Source organism: Aphelocoma coerulescens (genome assembly GCF_041296385.1).
Source record: "Aphelocoma coerulescens isolate FSJ_1873_10779 chromosome Z unlocalized genomic scaffold, UR_Acoe_1.0 ChrZ, whole genome shotgun sequence".
NCBI lineage: Eukaryota > Metazoa > Chordata > Aves > Passeriformes > Corvidae > Aphelocoma > Aphelocoma coerulescens.
Window position 1 is genome coordinate 38,816,629 of NW_027184085.1, and position 17,807 is coordinate 38,834,435.

A 17,807-nucleotide genomic window follows, 5' to 3' on the forward strand; every position below is an offset into this window, starting at 1 on the left:
TTTGCTTAAGCCTACAGTTTTCCTGATCAGAAAAAATATCTTCCTTTTCTAGTATTTTCAAAGTAATGTATATTTTCATTGTTTATATCTATTTATCTATACATATGCATCTGCATATCTCAGATCCTCTCAAACTGAACCGTTACAAATAGTGGTTTTATCTGGAATCAAGACACATACCTAAACCTAACCAAAGTGGCACATTGATTTTGGACTCAGCCTTCCCTTGGTTACTGAAGATAGACTTAGGTAGTCAGAAAGCCCTTCCTGAGTGTGGGTAGTGTGGATGCGATCCTCAAACAGAAGACCCTGTACTGGATCTGGCTGTGTCAGAGATACTTTCTGTTATGTTCCTACCACTGCTGGTACATTCCAACTACTTTGGAAAGATTGAGATTCCTAGCCATTTTCCACATATTAAAAACCATTTCAATCAGGCCTGCTCTAAATAAGTTTGTAATTCACAAGGGCAAGTAGGCATCCAAATATCATACAGGCTCCTGAGTCCAGTATTTGTGACCCTACATTTTCTGCTAACAGGCATTTGCTACCAAAAATCAGGAAAAATAAAAGAACTCCTTAACACCCATGCAGCATAAAGAAGAAAGCATTCTTTATTCACCATATGCACAAAAGGATATCTCCTCCAGAAATAGTGCATGCTGAGTACAGAAAAGGTTCCTGTTCATATACTATTCTTTACATACATATTTATTGATTTTCCCAGAATAAACATACATTGATGGTAATTTCCCTGAAATCACTGACATATGGTCCTTCCTGTCTGTGGATGTGCTCTTCTGTCCTGGGGGTCTCTTTGGTGGTCCCTGGTGGTCAGCAACTCCAAAGTCATACCTGACCGCCTGGTGAGCTGGTAAAATTTGGCACAACTGAGCTGGCTACTTTTCAGTTGTTCTTCCTACCAAATAAGCATTGTGTGGCTCCACAGGCCAGTGGTTTTTGAAGAATAAGCATTGTATTAAGCCCACCAGGTGCAAACAATTTTTCATCTGACAACACATTCACAAAACTAAGCCCAATCCTTCTCCTCAGGATTTTCAAACTTTTCAAACTACATTGCCAAATTTCCTGCCAAGCATAATTTGTCCAGTTGGGGACAGAAGGTCTGTATAATCCAAAGATAACAGCAACTGCTTGGTGGGAGGGAAACCTGTTTGCAATTTCCCCTGGTTAGCAAGGATCTGAATCCAAATTTCCCACCACCCTTGAAAATGCCCTAGAAAATGCAACCGGATTTTCTGGGAGAGACTCTCCCAATTTTTGCTCTCAGTGGTTTTCCATGTTGCATAAGTAATTAAATATTCATGGACCTTAGATGGAGCAGAAGGTGAATTTGTCAAGTTGTTTTTACAGCACTTGAATAGAAAGCCAGGTTTGAATCCCTGTTTCAGTGAATACTTAATTACTCTTCTGATACCAGACAAGCTGTGGAGACACTTACATTCCCTCCTACCCCACTCCTTATGCCAGCCTCACAGGAGCCTGGGCACCTGTGGACCAAGTCCATAAGAAGAGGCAAGGCTGATGAAACTAAACACTGTGAAGCTGAAGTAATTCATGGTTTTGATTTAAACAGCCAGTGGCACGCCTACCATTCCTAAAGACCTAGAGAGTTGCTTCAGTGCTCAAAACCACTGGAAATGTTTCATGGGTCTTCATTTTACCAGCAAAAGTAACAGAACAACTTCCCACTGAGGTGCATCCTCAACTTGCCCAGGAACCTGCACCCAGCCAGCCCTGTCACGTGGAATCAGCTAATCAGTGATGAATTGCTCCAAGAGCTTAATCATTCAATGCCAATTTAAAATGACTGAATGAAGTATCTAATCACACCTATGATGTAAAAGTAAATGCTTTTATTTATGCTCTAAGCAGAGGCTACTGGGATTTTGGCTGCCTTGCAGATCAATGACAGGGCCCCACCTCAGTGTGCAAACAAAAAGCATGTCTCTCCATGCAGCTATCTCAGTGTGCCCACCAGGGCTGGTACGGGTGGCTGGACAATCCTGACACTGGACACCACCAGCAACCGCAGCAGCACAGTCCCTGCCCTGCCCCTCTTCCCCCACATCCTGGGAGCCGGAAATTCACAGAATCACAAAACAGCTAGGGTTGGAAGGGACCTCTGGAGATCATCCAGTCCAACCCCCTCATCCGGGTAGGGTCACTTACAGCAGGTTACATAGGAACACATCCATGTGGCTTTTGAATATCTCCAGAGAGAGAGACCCCACTGATCTCCTGCACAGCCTGTTCCAGTGCTCTGCTACCTCTAGTGTAAAAGAAGCTCTTCCTTATGTTGAGATGAAATTTCTTATGCTTATGGCCATTGGTCCTCTTCCTGTTGCTGGGCACCAGTGAAAAGAGTCTGGGACCACCCTCTTGGCACCCACCTTTGAGATATTTGTAGTATTGCTGAGATGCCCTCTCAGTCTTCTCTTCTCCAAAGAAAACAGGCCCAGCTCCTGCAGCCTCTGCTCGTACGAGAGATGCTCCAGACCCCAAATCGTCTTTGTGGCCCTTCACTGGACTCTCTTCACTTAGCTCCTTGTCTCTCTTTTACTGAGGAGCCCAGAACTGGACACAGCAGTCTGGATGTGGCCTCAGCAGGGCCGAGTAGAGGGGACAGCATCACCTCCCTCAATCTTCCGGCTACACTCTGCCCGATGCACCACAGGATACCATTGGCTCTCCTGGCCACAGGGGCACTGCTGGCTGATGGGCAACTTATGATCCACCAAATCAACCTCTAGTTGGCGCGGCGAGGCCAGCTCTGCTGACAGCAGGCGTGTTACCCTTGGTTACCCGCACCGCGCCCGGCAGGAGCTCGCTCCGGGGGCTGCGGACGGCACGAGCCCGACGGCGGCGGCGGGCGGGGCGCGGCGGGGGCGGGGCCGGGCGGATGAGCTCATCGGCGGGCGCCGCGGCCGGGCCGGAGGCCGGCGGGCGGGTGAAGGCGGCATCCGCAGAAGGAGCAGCAGCTCGGGCGCCTGGCGGGACCGGGCAGGGGACGGCGTGTCCCCCTGTGTCCCCGCACACGCCCGGGAGCCGGCACGCCGGCGGGGCAGTGGCCGCCGCTGTAAGTGTTCCTTCCTTGTCCGTCGCACCCCCATTCCCGTGCTTCCGGCCGGGCCCCGCCGCCCTCAGCCAGACGGGCTGGCATCCCTGTCCCGCAGCGCTTCCCGCCGCTCCGTCGAGCCTCGTGCGAGGGAGGCGCCGCTGGAAGTGGCAAAACTTTCCGTCCCTGCCTTTCCTTGTAAACTAAATGGCCGCACCCGGAGCGTAGGGAGCAGTGGAGTGGGCAGAATGCAAGGCAGTAGGGTTGTGCAGCCGGCAATCTCTGCTGGCCTTTTTCACGCAGCTTGGGTCAATGGCCCTCTTGTGGGCTTCTGGTGTCCTGAAACAACTTTAAACGTGGTTGTGTTCGACCCTCCCAAAGCTCATTAATGAGCTCTTCCACTTTTTGGCCTCTTCAGCACTGGAAACATGTAGGTGAAATTCTTATCTTAATAAAATATCTTATCTTAATGTTGTGTAATTCATCTGAGGATTTCAGTTTAGTTAGTTTAGGTTTTTTACTCAGGGTAATGCTTAGGTTTGCAGAGGTCAAAGTTAAATGACTGAGGTGGACTGACAATGTCAACATTGTAAAAAGAAGACTTTTTCTGATTCCAGTCCTAAAGATTTAGTTCTTTGACATTGTAGGTGGTATTCATTAACTACAGGTGCATTAAGTTGAACACAGTCTTTCTGTTTCAGCACACATTTTATTTCGGTGCTTCCTATGTATGAATATCATCTGACATGCATGCTCCCTGTCCTGAAAGTCAGTCACACACAACCTTTCCTCGTGTATTTTGAGTGGAAATAAAATCCAAGGTGGTTCTGTGCCTCTTTAATGCTGTTCAGCATCTCTGTAGAATCACACTCTTTGCAGGGACCACTGAAGATCATCTAGTCCCATGCCCCATTTCAGGCAGGGTTATGTGTAACAAATTACCCGGGCCCATGTCCACCTTGAAATCATTTTGTAAAATAAAAACCAGAAAATTCTATCCTTACACAAGTGTTGGTCGTGGGGTTTGTTTTGTTTTTGTGGGATTGTTGTTTTGTTTTTTCATTTTTATTTTTTTTAAATTTTCATAAACGTAAATTTGTGGGCAGAAACTTGTAAAACATGTATTTGGTCTCTCTTTAATTATTTTAGGTATTTGGTCATTTGGCAATACAAATAATTGCCAATGGAGTAAAGCTAGGTTAAGGGGAATATCAGGACACTCTTTCTAGCTCCTTTACTAATTTTAAATTATGCTTCTTTTTCAGTCTTGGGTGTTTTTCTTTGGGAATTAATATTTTGGGGGCAGAAAGGGACTTTTTTTTTTTTTTTATTTTCCTTCTTATTTAAGCTGAAAGATGGAGTTTTCTCTCTTGGTTTATAATTTCAGCTCATAGAAATAAATTTCCCTTGCTGCTAACTTGCTGCTGTAGTTGGTAAAGAAGGTCTTCCATTATGCTCATTATTCCTATAGTTTTCAGACTTAAAGGGAGGCTTCTGGAATGGTACCAATTGTTTTATCAAGGGATCTCAGTGATTGAATCAATTTTCACATCAAAGCCTCATTACAAAATGTGCTGTTTTTCTTGTGACACAGAATGAGCCCTCTTCTGTGGATTGTTTTATGGTAGTTTAACATTAGCAAATGTTTCTGTTAGTTTGTTTAAACCTTACTTTCATCTACAGAACCCATTCTTGCCATAAAAAGCCTTAAGATGTCTTACATATTTGTGTTATGTGTGTGGGGAAAAAAAGTCTGTAATTACCAAAAATAATGTATACATATTACTTGATATTTAAAGAGTAAAATTACTGTTGATGCTGGTGTTGAAAACTGAATTCTTAGGAAGATCTTAGTGTCTTATATGGTGTCAAAAATGTATAAACCTGGATTTGGAAGAAGCTGCCGTGAAAGCAGTTTAAAGGGAATTCGTTATAAACCTCTTATAATTATTAAAAGGAATGTTTATACAAACACACTTCTTTTCATTTTTAAATTTCTTTAAATGCGAAGTAGAGAGCAGTAGAGCTTTAATTCTAACACCCACTTGTTGAAAGCGATTGAATTAGCTTTTTTCCTTAGATGAAGGAAATCATACTTAGCTGAAGGTGAAGAGTCCAAACATGGCTTTATTTCCCTGGTATAAAGAGCTGGTGTTTAAATGTGTCTGGATATTGGCCAGTGGCATGTAGGAAAAGTCTGTGTCACTGAAATTCTTCTACAGCTTTTGAAGAATACAGTGAGTACGTAACACAAACAAGTTGGTCTCTGTGCTTCAGAGATCCTTGTCTGCAGTTCAGGGTATTAGCTTACATTACCAGCTTGGGTGCGTATGCCAGGCTGTGTGCTCTAGTGACTGTGCATGGAAATAGCTATCTCTGTTGACTGTTGATCAAAGCAGATGTTTCTGGCAGAATCAGCTGCTGGGAGAAATATCTTCAAGCAGACTTAGCATAAATTGGTAGGGTTTGTCTGACTGTCCTTAGTTTGCTAGAAAACTCAATTTGGATACATTTCTACAGAGTTATTTTAATGGACTGTTATTTCAGGGTGCGAGTTTGTGGGCTGTGTGAAAACCAGAAAAGCTGAGATAGAAATGGGCACCATCTTAGGGATTAATGTCTTGTATCAGCATTTGTGTGTGAGTTTGTGCAATTCTGATTTTGCGCGATAAAAAATAACGGTATGGTTTGTAAGGCATTAACTGGTTAATGTATTCGAATATTTGCAACAACTCTAAGTTGGAGTTTTCCAGGGCTTGGCAGATATCAAGTACAGAGCTGTAACTGCTTGGATTGGTTGGAGACCAGTTCTTTTGATCTTCTCTTGTACACCCCTCTCTTTCATTCATTTTTGTTTTCTAAGATTTTGGAAATGTATGAAAAGAAACAGCTGTAGCTGTGCTCTGAAACAAGAGGTACTTTGTGTATGCTTCATGTTTGGCATACGTCTTCATGACAAGATGTGGGACTATCTTGGGCAACTGCATTTTGCACCTGCCTTTCACAGTCGTGTAAGCCGTGACAGTGTCACATGTAAGGCCATCCTTCGCTGGCTGATGTAGCAGGAGTGCAGTGAAATTAAGTGTGTGCTTGGAAAGGGAGTAGATGATTCAGTGCATTCTTGATACTGCATTCCTAGCTTCTGACACTGTATTATGAAGTAATCCCTAATGACCACATATCTTCTGTTTTTCAAGGTTAGTTTGTTTTGGTTTAAGTTTGTAAGCCTTTAACTTGCTTTCACCTAGTAGTGCCTCTGATGGACATTTCAGCAAGTTCAGAGGGTTTTCCAGTTTTCTCATCTGGATTATTGCTGTTAGAGTGGAGTTAGACTGGAGTAGTTAGCTATTAGCATTCAAAATAACAGCTTCTTGGAATAATGAACTATCAATATCTGGTATCATAATTGATCACTCTCGTTTTTAATGTGCTGTTTACAAGTTTAACTAGACTCCTTTGTATAGCAGTTCTTCTCCTCCTCTTCCTAGATCATGATTTGAAATGGGTGTTCTGGGTAGTTCGGCTGTCCGTGGGTTTTTTTTCTTCAACTTTCACTGGACAGAATTATATTTCCAAGTTCTTCCCTATCTCTTTATTTCCTTTTCCCTCTTAACTGTAAAACCCAAGACTATGAGTTACAGTGTATTGCCTATTTAAAAGAAACTTTTTTTTTTAATAGATATTTATAGGAAGCTTAATCTTGTCTACTTTGCAACTGTATTTTGTGTTGCCTGGAAACTTTTTTTCTCGTATTTGCTTTCAGAGACCTGTGATTCTAACTCAGGCTGATTCTTTTTGTATCGAGTGGAAAAACAATATTATACAAATATAATTCCCTGAAGGATAATTTCTCTCCTGTTTCCCATTCTTTGTGTCTTTTATGCAACTCTGTTATGTGCTGGTGATCAGGATTGACTCTGTTAATGTTGGCCACCATCTGCTGTTATTGTTTTTTCTTTTGTGAACATCTGTCTTCTAAAATATTAAAACATAAAACTAAATAATCAGCGTGCCCTGTAATTTTATTACTTACAAAGTACATTTGATAAGAAAGATGCATTGAATGTAAGGTCTATTTTTAAAATATACTAGTAATTTTTTACATCTCTGTGTGTGGAAGGAGTATGACATGAACTACGGTTTGTGAAATGATCACCAGGACTCTGTAGTAGCTTTGCAATTTCTAGTACTTTTTTTTCATGCCTGGAGTTCAGCTAGTGAACCTCCTTTTCTAAAGGTGAAATGCATTACTTGCCCAGAAATTAAATACGCATATTATGGGTATAATATAGCAAAAAATACTACAGAAGACAATGCTGAATAAGTGAAGTATCTCAAAAAAAAATGTAAAAAATAATGTTTCTTTTCTGTGATGCCAGTACCTTGATATATGTGTAAGATAATGAAGAACTTATCATACCAAATCCAAAGAATATTTCTCAGAACAGTGTATTTATGAAGCAGTAGTAAAAGATGTACTGTTTGCATACACAAAGCTTGAATATGTGCAGAGAACTTCCAAGGTGTACAGCAAGGATATTGCTTATTATATCAACACCATGACTAGAGTTTGTTCTCTTAACCTGTTAAGGAAAAATGAGAAGAACTACAGAATGAATGACAATCTCTAGACTGAATTAGTTCTATGATTATACTTTGGGAGTTAAGTTTTTTACACTCCATGTCAATCTGTACTCGATTTGTCACAAAAAATGTAGGAAAGAGTCCTTCCTTTGTAGGAAAGAATACTTCCTTTGTTTACCTAGGCTTGACTGGTAAATTTGCATACCACTTCAGGTCCTATTGATTCTGCTTAGGATTTTGATGGGCTGTACTATAGTACCTGCAGTAGTGATCATGTTGGAGAGATAATAATACTATGATTTGTTTACATTTTTAGGAAGACTTGGTTGAAGAAAAGACACCATACAGTTGTATTTATTCAAATGCAGTTGGAATCAAATGGTAAATTAAATAATTACTTACAGCCTGTTCAGTTAAACTCCCCAAATTATCACATATTTATGAAAAGACATCACAGTCTAAACAAAGAAGAGCATGGAGTTTACATATTTGATAGTTGCACAGCTGCCTTTTTTCTCCTCACCGATCTCTAGTACCTGTCATTACAACTTTCTCCTTCTGTGAGTACACACATACTTTTTCTGCATATCATCTCAGTGGTTTAGTCACATTGGACCAATGAGGGACAGGCTCTGTGTAGATGCTGAATTTCGAACAAAGGATCAGAATGTTGCTTTACAACATTGTTGAACTAGCATTACTGATTGAAAGCAAATGTACAGATACCTAGACTTTAAATAAATGTAACAATATATATACATATAAATAATTTTGTCCTGTTCAGTTACGTGTTTTGAGAATGGTCCTTTTAAGATTTTCTTTTAAAAAGTCATTTTATATACACCTTTTAACTCTGATATTACATTCTGGTGAAATTTTTATTCTCTTCTTTTGCCTAAGTGCAACCTTCCTTTATCATTTTTTGCTTGCTTTTTTTTTTTTTTTTCACTTGGCTTTGTTTCAGGTTTGCTTTAATGTGATTCCTGTGTTATTTGTTTCATTGCTACAGAGGTTGTGTGTGCGGTCATTCAGTGCCCTGATCTTTTACTTTATTTCTTGATAATAAAAAGGCTATCTATGTAAGTGTCCACTATCTATTTCAGCATCCAAATAAATGGTTAATTCCTGTCTTTTCTTCTTGAATAAAACGGATAATTTCCCGAGGTGGCTAAAATCCAATATTTGATAAGCCAGCCAGAGCCTGAAGGTGGGGTAGATACCCGTCTTGTCTGGGACACAAGCATTTATCTGTGTGTTTGAATGTCCTAAAATTAGCAGTGCTGTTCAAGACAATCCATCTGTTAATTTAATGTCAAATTAATTTTTATGTAACATGACTTTGAGCCCAAATGAAACACTAAATTATATTTCTATCTCTTAATTAGGTGACTGTCACCATATATGTATTATTATTTCTACTCAATTGTTCTAAATTCTGGATAACCTTATACTGGCTTTTATTTTTTTTTTTCTCCACTGTAAATGCTGTGTGTTTTCAAAAAGTACATCCTTTTACCATTAAGTTTCTTGCTTATTAAGCAGGTTAAATAAAGCAGGATTAAAATGCACAACTGTTTTACAGCTCTATTAATACTTGCTTTAAAAAAGAAATCTGGAAAATACGTTGTATTAGCACTGATTATACTTATAAAAATTTTGGGCTGATGTGAGTCTGAAGTTGTAAAAAGAATAGTTTAAAGGCAGTGTATGTTGTTCATATTTTATAATGACTTGTAATTTTAGAGTGAATTTTATTGCATATGTGCTCAGCTGATTTACTGCACAGAGGGGTAACATTACCTGCACACAAGAGGGCACACTAAGTCCTCTGGAATATCATTACAGAAACCCTTTTCAATTAGGGTAGATTAATATCTGTAGAGAAAATAATGAAAGCACACTTTGACTGTAGTGCTGTTTTTAATGTTAACAAGTGTTTTGTATGAATATTTTATGTATGTGCCAAAAAACTTAACTAATCTTATGTTTAAGTCCTTTTGGTTTATTTTGGTAAATATTGTGAAATTCTGTGGCTGAAGATTATTATTGTTTTTCAAAGTGGCTTAAAGAAAAGATCTTCTATAGTGGTCTTCTACTGCAAATGTAGAGAACACTGTTCCCTGGGAATATATTTTGGTATTCTTAAAATGGTATATTCCTGTTCTTACTCTTTATTTCTTCCTTCCCTTTTCATTTAGTGTTTCAGTTCAGTAACAAGAAAAAGCAGCTCTATTGAATACAAAAACCAATCAATTTCTGCAGTTTTAGAAAATTTGCTCAATGTAATGCCTTGGAATGCATGGAGCATAGTTGTATTGGCAAGACAGCTTAAGTTTTTTTGCTTGTCTTTTCTCCATGGCCCTCTAGGGAGAGGCTGCCTACATTTTCTGTACACACCCAGTCAGGTACTGGGGTATAGCAGGTGACCTTCCCTAATTGCCTCATCCCAAGGCTGGCCTCTCCTCCCTACGCTTGAGTGCATAGTATAGTACTCACATTTTGTAAAAGATGTTAGTATTATATTATACATATTTACAAATTAAACATGTGTTTGTGCAAAATGGAATCTGAATGTTAGTTCAGTGTTGGGTATTTCCCCACCAAGTCACTTTATTTCTTTTCTCTATCACCAATAGTTACCTGACCTGCTAGCAGTCATGAGATTTTGGTATTCAGAAAAAACATCCAGATAACATCAAGTTCAGTCCACAGTGTTACACACAGACATCACGGATGCATTGCTCATGTTGCCTGAATTTACTGAGCTCTTTCAGTGAAAGAGAACCTTCTGATGTGAGCTTGTTGCCCTGGTATGGTTGCAGAAATACTGTAAGATTGTTAAAAATTGAAAGGAGGATTTTTCTCAGTTTGTCTTCTAAGAGAGCCCTGTAAGAGCTGTTTCTGACTGCTACAAAGCCATTGAGGTAGGGAGATACTCGCTGTGTTTTTGTGCTTTTGTGAAACTAATTTAGGGATCTGTATAGACAATTTCTTGCCAAGTGTTTCACTTAGAGATAGTAGCTTGATAGCATGCCCTGGATTCCTACAAAACATATAACAAGTCTTGGGGGAGTCTGGGTTCTTGTCTGTGCTGACTTTGAGGTCTACACAAAAATTGGCTTTGGATGGTGAAGTCTATGATGAGGTGTAAAACTGTGAAATAATGTCTCAATGGAGTTCTCTTAAGGCACTTAGAAGCAGGCCCGGCTGCTGCTGCTGAGTGTCACTGAAATGCTGGGGAGAGAACTGTCTGTATTCCATCCTCTTGATTTCTATTCCTTGTCTAGAAAGCATATGAAAAGGACTTAAGTGAGCTAAAAGTGCATGATTGGTCATATGAGTGGTTATAGCAAAACAGAGAATGAATGTCAGTTTAGCTTCTGTGATAAACTTCTGCCTATTGTTGCAACAAATGTTGGTGCATTTTAATATTTTTGTGCCTTTCTAGGTATTTACATATTTTCCAGTGAAAAGACACTTTGTTTTCTATAAGGCGCTATTCTGAGTGTTGTGAATTCCCAGCTACAAAAATGTAATTATATACCTTAAGTATTTAATTATAGATTTAAAAAATCTTCATGAGCAATCTCAAAGGAATACTTGGAATGCACTCCTTGTAAATTGGCTTATTTTCTTGTAATTTACTAGAAGTGCTGATATAAGAGTTGTTGTAATGTGGAAAGTATATTAATCTGTGAACATGCATTTTATATAGGAATTTATTACTCTAAAAATTTAAGACATATGAGGTGATTTATACTTACTCTTGTTATTTAAAATCCCAGTAGAAATATATCACTATCTTTTGATACATTTGAAAAAATGCAACTTAAAAAAAAAAACGGTGCAGGATTTTTGTGACTGAAGAGAGTCGAGTCAACACAAGTTGACTGTGGTAAGGGTTGTTTCTGTTGGTTTGTAAAAGCTGTCTAGAAATATTTTCATTTGCATTCTTAACTGAAAAATACAGCCAGTGGTTCTTGACAGCAAATCCTGAAGCCATTCTAGCCTGATGCTATTCTGTGGAGATACAATGACCCTTTAGCTGCACTATTTGTAATAAAGGCAACTGGACTTTAAATGGGTTTTAGAATTAGTGCATTTCAGAAATGGTTGTGAGATGATTTCCTTTATTTTTTTTTTTTCTTTTTTTTTTAGAACGCAAGAGGTGGAGAAACTACAATTTTAATATCCTAATCTTATTCAAAATTATTTTTGGCATTGGGAGGCTGAATATTCTCCTTCTAGAGTCATCATATATAAGAATTGTCTAAAGCATTGTAAAGCTGTTGCCCAATAGACGAACATGGAGACACAGCTAGACCCCATGAAGGATGACTTGCCCTTAATGGCAAATACTAGCTACATGCTTGTAAAGCACTATGTACTGGACTTGGATGTGGATTTTAAAGGTAAAGTTATTGAAGGCAGCATAGTTTTGTTCTTGGAGACTGGGAGCCAACACAGGAAAACCAGCAGTGCTGGCAAAGAATGCTGCCAGTCACAGTTTGATGAAACCTGTGAAATGAGGACATCTGAACCCTGCCACATTCCTATGATAAATGTGCGTACCTGTTCATCTAAAATGGAATATAATGATTTTGCTATCGGTGGTGAAGAAGAAGAAGCTACTACTGATGAAAATAGTAACCATAGCAACAATGAACAGGCTTCTGGGATTTCTAGTTCAAAGGACCCCTGTGACACAGAGAATCGTGGAAACAAGGATTTTCTGCTGGTATTGGATTGCTGTGATTTATCTGTGCTAAAGGTTGAAGAGGTAGATGTTGCTGCTGTGTCAGGCATTGAAAAACTTATAAGGTCTGCCAAGCTAACTGGTGTTTCACAGGAGGTGGAAAATCTCAGAAACCAGATTGTACATGAACTTGTGACTTTACCTGCGGATCGCTGGAAGGAACAGTTACACTATTCTACTCTCTGTAGCCAGGCACCTGGCTGTGGGGAGCTTGTGTTTAGTACTGGCACGTGGAGCCTGGAGATAAGGAAATCAGGAATACAGACTCCAGCAGACTTTCCTCATGCAATAAGAATATGGTACAAAACCAAACCAGAGGGAAGATCTGTTACATGGACTACAGACCAGAGTGGCAGGTATGTAACTATTTGCTGAAAACTTTGTAAGCAATAAATTTAAAAAGGTGCAAGGGTGGAGAATCATGTAATCGCTGAGCAACTGTGAAGACGATGAGTACACTCTTCTACAGTTTTCGTTTAATCCTTGGTTTGAATCCTTTTGCTGTCCTGTAGAAGAACAGACAAACTCTCTGCTTGTGAAACCCCAGTGGACTTGAAGATCTCAGGCCCGGCTTAGTGATTGTGTGTGTTCTTTCTGATTGGGAGTAAATAAATTGTGTGTATTTCAAAAAGTGTGTGCAGGGAATAGGGAATTATCATTTAGGGTAACAAAAGGTATGAATGACAGGTTATTTTCACTGTAATACTTTGTGTTCTTTTTCTTTCCTGGCTTACACAGCATAAAGTTTAATATACATAACATTTAATAGAATTACTTCACAACTAGTCCTTTATTAATATTGCAATCAGCTTAGAAATGCAGCCTTTTCTGTTTAGTCTCTAATAATCAACTTTCAAAATCTCCTTTATCTATAATGTTAAGTACATTGATGATAGCAAATGGACTACAGACTGAAAGAAGAATTGGCATTGTACCTAGTGTTAGGGAAAAGTAATGGGTATTTACAGAAGCCTTCAATATAAGCATGTTATAGAAGGGAAACTGCAATTCACTCTTAATTCCTACAACTGTAATTGTTTTATTACAGTGTTCAAAGGTGGATTTTAATGGCTATTATTTCTTTATGATGTCTAAAAAACAGGAACAAAGTTGGAAGATAAGGAACAAATTTGACCTAATTGAATACTTGCTGTTCATTCCCGAACAGGAGATACATGGTTACCTTTTATTTCAGTTATGCTAATATAAATTAAGTCTTCTCACTAGCATCTGTGTTGGTGGGGAAAATGAGGCCTTTTAATTGTATTTGTGGTGGTTGGGGAATTCTGCTACTAATCTATAAGCACCATCAAGTCCAGAAATGTCTAAGTCATGTTCATTATTTCTTTCCCTTCCTTTTCCCTGAGGAGTTATTTTTGGTATGAGTTTAGGAAATATAACTCAATATAGTACCCTTAGATCTGAAAATTCTGAATTTTGACTGCACAGGAAGGTCGGGCAGTTGCCTGTGATCACGTCTATGTCTACCTGCCCTACTAACAATGTTAGCAACACTCAGCTGGTATAGGACTCCTCCTCTGTATGTTTTGAGCATTTTGATGTTTCTTTTAAGCATCTCAATCACAAACAGTTTTGACTCCTTATGATCCTTTCATTGCAAAGCATTGTTCTTACTTTAGTGACATTTCATGGCAGTTGTACACAAATGGATGGAATTTTACGGATCAGTAATGGAGCAGAAAAAGCAGGCTTGACATGGATCCAGCAGTTTGATGGTAAAAAATAGTATAAACTGATTTATTTTCAGGCTTGCATAGGGTATTCCAAAAACTAATGCCTGTCAGAAAATGAGTTTTCATACCACAGTCATTAGAACCTTTCTTGGTATCTTTCTAAAATTCTATGTGTGATGAGCCCATAAACATAATGGTAAATCTCATCATGTTGCCATAGGAGGATTCTTCAAATTGTTCAAAATAATGCATATGATGCTTTTTTAGACAGATGTCAAATCCTTTGCCAAAGGAGTCTATACTGCAGTTCCAACCCTGGAGAAAAATAAATAACAAAGTACTGCTTCTCAAAGTACACTTCCTATATGTTTCTTCTAATTTAACACTAGTACAATGTTTTGAAATTTAGCCTATGCACAATTTTATCAAGGCTTACATTTTATTTGTTTTAAAGAATGATATATAATACACCAAAAAAACCAGCTGAAACAAAGCTGTGTAGGATGAGTTTAGGCAAGTTCAGATATGTGTATGCAAACATGTTACCAGAGCAGGGCACACTTCTGTTTTTAGTACAGGAACTGAATACATGGAATTTTAGTATTTCCCTGTCTGAGCTTTTGGGGCCAAATAAAAAGTCAACCACAGAGCTAACTTGTGCTAGTGGAAAGAAGGAAGGAGGGGAAGTATAAAGGAATGACCAGGAAGCCTACCAAAACACACTTGATGAAAGGGACATTCTTGACCTCTCAAAAGGGGAATGCTAGTTCCTTCCATCTCTGGTATGATGACATAGATGTGTAATATGGACATCTGGGTAATAAGGCATATTAGGCAGCCAATCTAACTGAAAATAAATAGAGGGGGAAAGAGAAGAGACTTAAGATTTGTTTGGAAAAACTACTGAGGTTAGTTTGGAAGGTAGAGTTATTTACTACAAATTAGAAAATGTGTCATGAAAATAGATGTTTGTTTTTCAGTGGCATGAGTAAGCATTGTTCTGGGCTCTTGGAAACTGGAAATTCAGGAAGGGAATAAAGAATTTGGTTTTCTTCATAGGCAAGGTTTGGTAGAATAAGGTAGTCCAGAACTGTGGTACATCACAGACTAAATCCTAAGAGGCTACCCTCAACTGTGAGGAATTCTCTACAATTATTTTGTATAATTTTGTTCCCAGTGTCGAATAGTTATATTTGAGCAATTATTGAAGCAGTTTGGAGTTTGTTGGATTGCTCATGTGATATGAGGTGATTTCTAAAAACTGACAAATGGCATGAATAGAATGGAGAAGTAAAAAAAAATTTTAAGAAATAGGCAGACCCTGAGTACAAAATAAATTGATTTGATATTCCTGGAAATGTGGACGGCAACAAACAAATATTTATAAAAAATTTAAATTATCTCCTCTGAATTAGTTGTCCTGACTAAAAGGAAGACAATGGGAAATATGGGTATTATTGACAATGGGAAATATGGGTGTTTTTTTCAACAGTCAATAATACCCTTATTTCTCATTGTGAGCAAGAATACCTGTTTTGATGGAATCTGAGGACAATCACTGGCATCTTGCAGATATGTAAATTTTTAAGGCAGAATAAAAAAGTTGGTGTGATTTAGATGCCAGAAAACCCTGCTGCTTTGACAAAACCAAACAGTACCACAACTAGTACTTGATTTCTCCAGTAGTCTGGGTGGCTGTTCACTGGGAATACTGGCCCGTGTTTCTCAAGGCCTTCTTAAATTGCACCTTTCATCCCTGTTTTGCTGGAAGATCAGCTGGCCTGGTATTAGTTAAGCCACAGTAACTTGATTGTGCCAAGGACAGCTCTGGATCTAATAGCACAGATAGCAATGATGAGACAAGAGGGCAAAAATATCTTCAGAATATATTTCATCTGTGACTGTCAGTATTTCCAAGTTCTTTTTCTCTGTATAGTTTGAAGTTGGCTTTAGAGAAGGAATAGTTTGAAAGGAAAAGCAGTTTGGAGGAGAGTAAATAAGATGCTAATATCTTAGCCATTGCAAGATCAGTTTTGCCCTAACAACTTGTCTCCTACTTTCTAAAGTGTTTTGATTTTTAAATTTAGGTGGTGAAAGATACTGATCAGAATATTTTTAGCCTCAAGTGTTCACAAAATAATCTGTTTTGCTCCCATAATATTTAACTTTAAATATCATAGGTTTTAAAAAAATTCAGTGTAGTGAAGTGATGCTTTCAAGATTTTCTTTCTTTTACTGGAGAAACCTATTGATTGTAGGTTTTTTATATAATTTATAATTGAAAAAATAGCGCTTTTTTCTTAAGATAAGTGGTGTTGTTATGCAAGTAATAGGAATTAAGATAAAACTAAAAAATGCAACAAAATAAGTAAACCAGGAATCATTAAGTCCATCCACCAGCAAGACAGAAGGAGTTAGTGAAAGGCCTTGCTACCTTCCCAGCTGTAGCTAAGTGGGTAATAAGAAATTGACTGGCATGAAATATTGCAGCTGAAATTGGAAAGGGTTAGTAGACAGAGAGGTTCTGCCAGGGAGCTGGTTAGAGAAACTGCAAAAAGAGCAATACTACAAGGAAGATTGCTATGTGAGAAGCAAGGAGGCTGAAGTTGATAGGAAAGAAATTCATTCTTTGTATTATATTTCCTGTGATTGAGATTCCCGAAGACAGGTGAGCTAGGGTGCAGTACCTGTATGTAAAAATATCAGGATTTATTGAGACTTGGACTAAGGAAGACTCAGAACCAGATCTAGTGCTGAATTTGCATGAGTTTCCAGGTTGCTAATCCAGGAGATTGGATTAATGATAGTGAAAGCACTACTGGATGATAGCAGGGAGGTATCACAGGTGTTGGTGAAGCCCTGCAGTGGCATCATCAGAAGGTACTCAGAAGCCTTCCTTGACTTTTTGGGTCCAACTGGAAGCTATTGCTTGAGGCTGGAAGACTCATGCAAAAGCAGGAGAGGGAAAAGACTGGGGTAGTGTTTTCTAGTTTGTAATTAATCTTGCTTTTTTGTCTTAAATTAGTTAGATTGTACTTTGATTGGTTCATGTCATACAGGTTTGAAACCTACAGAGCTGAAGTTAAAGAAAGAAACCACCTCAGTACAACAGCATCTTTTCGGTATACAACTTAATTCAGTCTGTCTTATTGTAATTCCAACTTCAATCTCTTTTCCTTCCATCTAGGCCATGTGTTTATACGATGGGATCACCAATAAACAACAGAGCCCTCTTTCCATGCCAAGAACCACCCATTGCCTTGTCAACATGGCAAGCCTCAGTCCGAACAGCTGCAGGCTTTGTTGTGTTAATGAGTGGTGAAAACTCTGCAGAACCAGTCCAGCTTCGAGAAGGTGAAATATATTTTTCATGGCAAATTAATTTCAATGCTTTTATAATTAGAAATAAAGCTTAGTAAATACGTGATTTGTAAAAGAATGAAGTTCCTAACCTTAAAAGCACTTCCGTGGCTCTCTGTAATCTAGTCATTCTGTGGAAAAGTTACCTGTTCAAGGCCTCAGGATAACTTTGTAAGTAGTCAAAGTATCTACATTTCTGCATTTCAGTGTTGCTTACTTTTTCCCCCTCTGTGTTTCCAAATTTTTTTAGATTCACTTTTTGTAAATTGGCTTTATTTTGATCACAGTGTAGTCGAGTGCTTTGTAGATGAAGTGCCTTATCAGGCTCTCAACA

At 38.6% G+C, this 17,807-nt stretch overlaps 1 protein-coding gene across 6 annotated transcripts in view; it reads left to right on the forward strand.

The window, feature by feature from the left end:
* Window positions 1-2,971: 2,971 nt before the first annotated feature.
* Window positions 2,972-17,807, forward strand: part of AOPEP (aminopeptidase O (putative)) — a 186,640-nt gene continuing 171,804 nt past the window's right edge. For 5 of the 6 annotated variants that reach the window (XR_011147886.1, XM_069002557.1, XM_069002559.1 and 2 more), the window contains exons 1-3: window positions 2,972-3,100; window positions 11,822-12,775; window positions 17,301-17,467. Coding sequence is in view for 5 of the 6 variants with exons in the window: in XM_069002557.1 (XP_068858658.1) it covers window positions 11,970-12,775; window positions 17,301-17,467 (973 nt within the window). In the remaining variant the exon portion in view is untranslated. Of the gene's footprint in view, window positions 3,101-3,189; window positions 3,510-11,821; window positions 12,776-17,300; window positions 17,468-17,807 lie in introns of those variants that run through there. The other variant, XM_069002558.1, reaches the window with a different exon arrangement.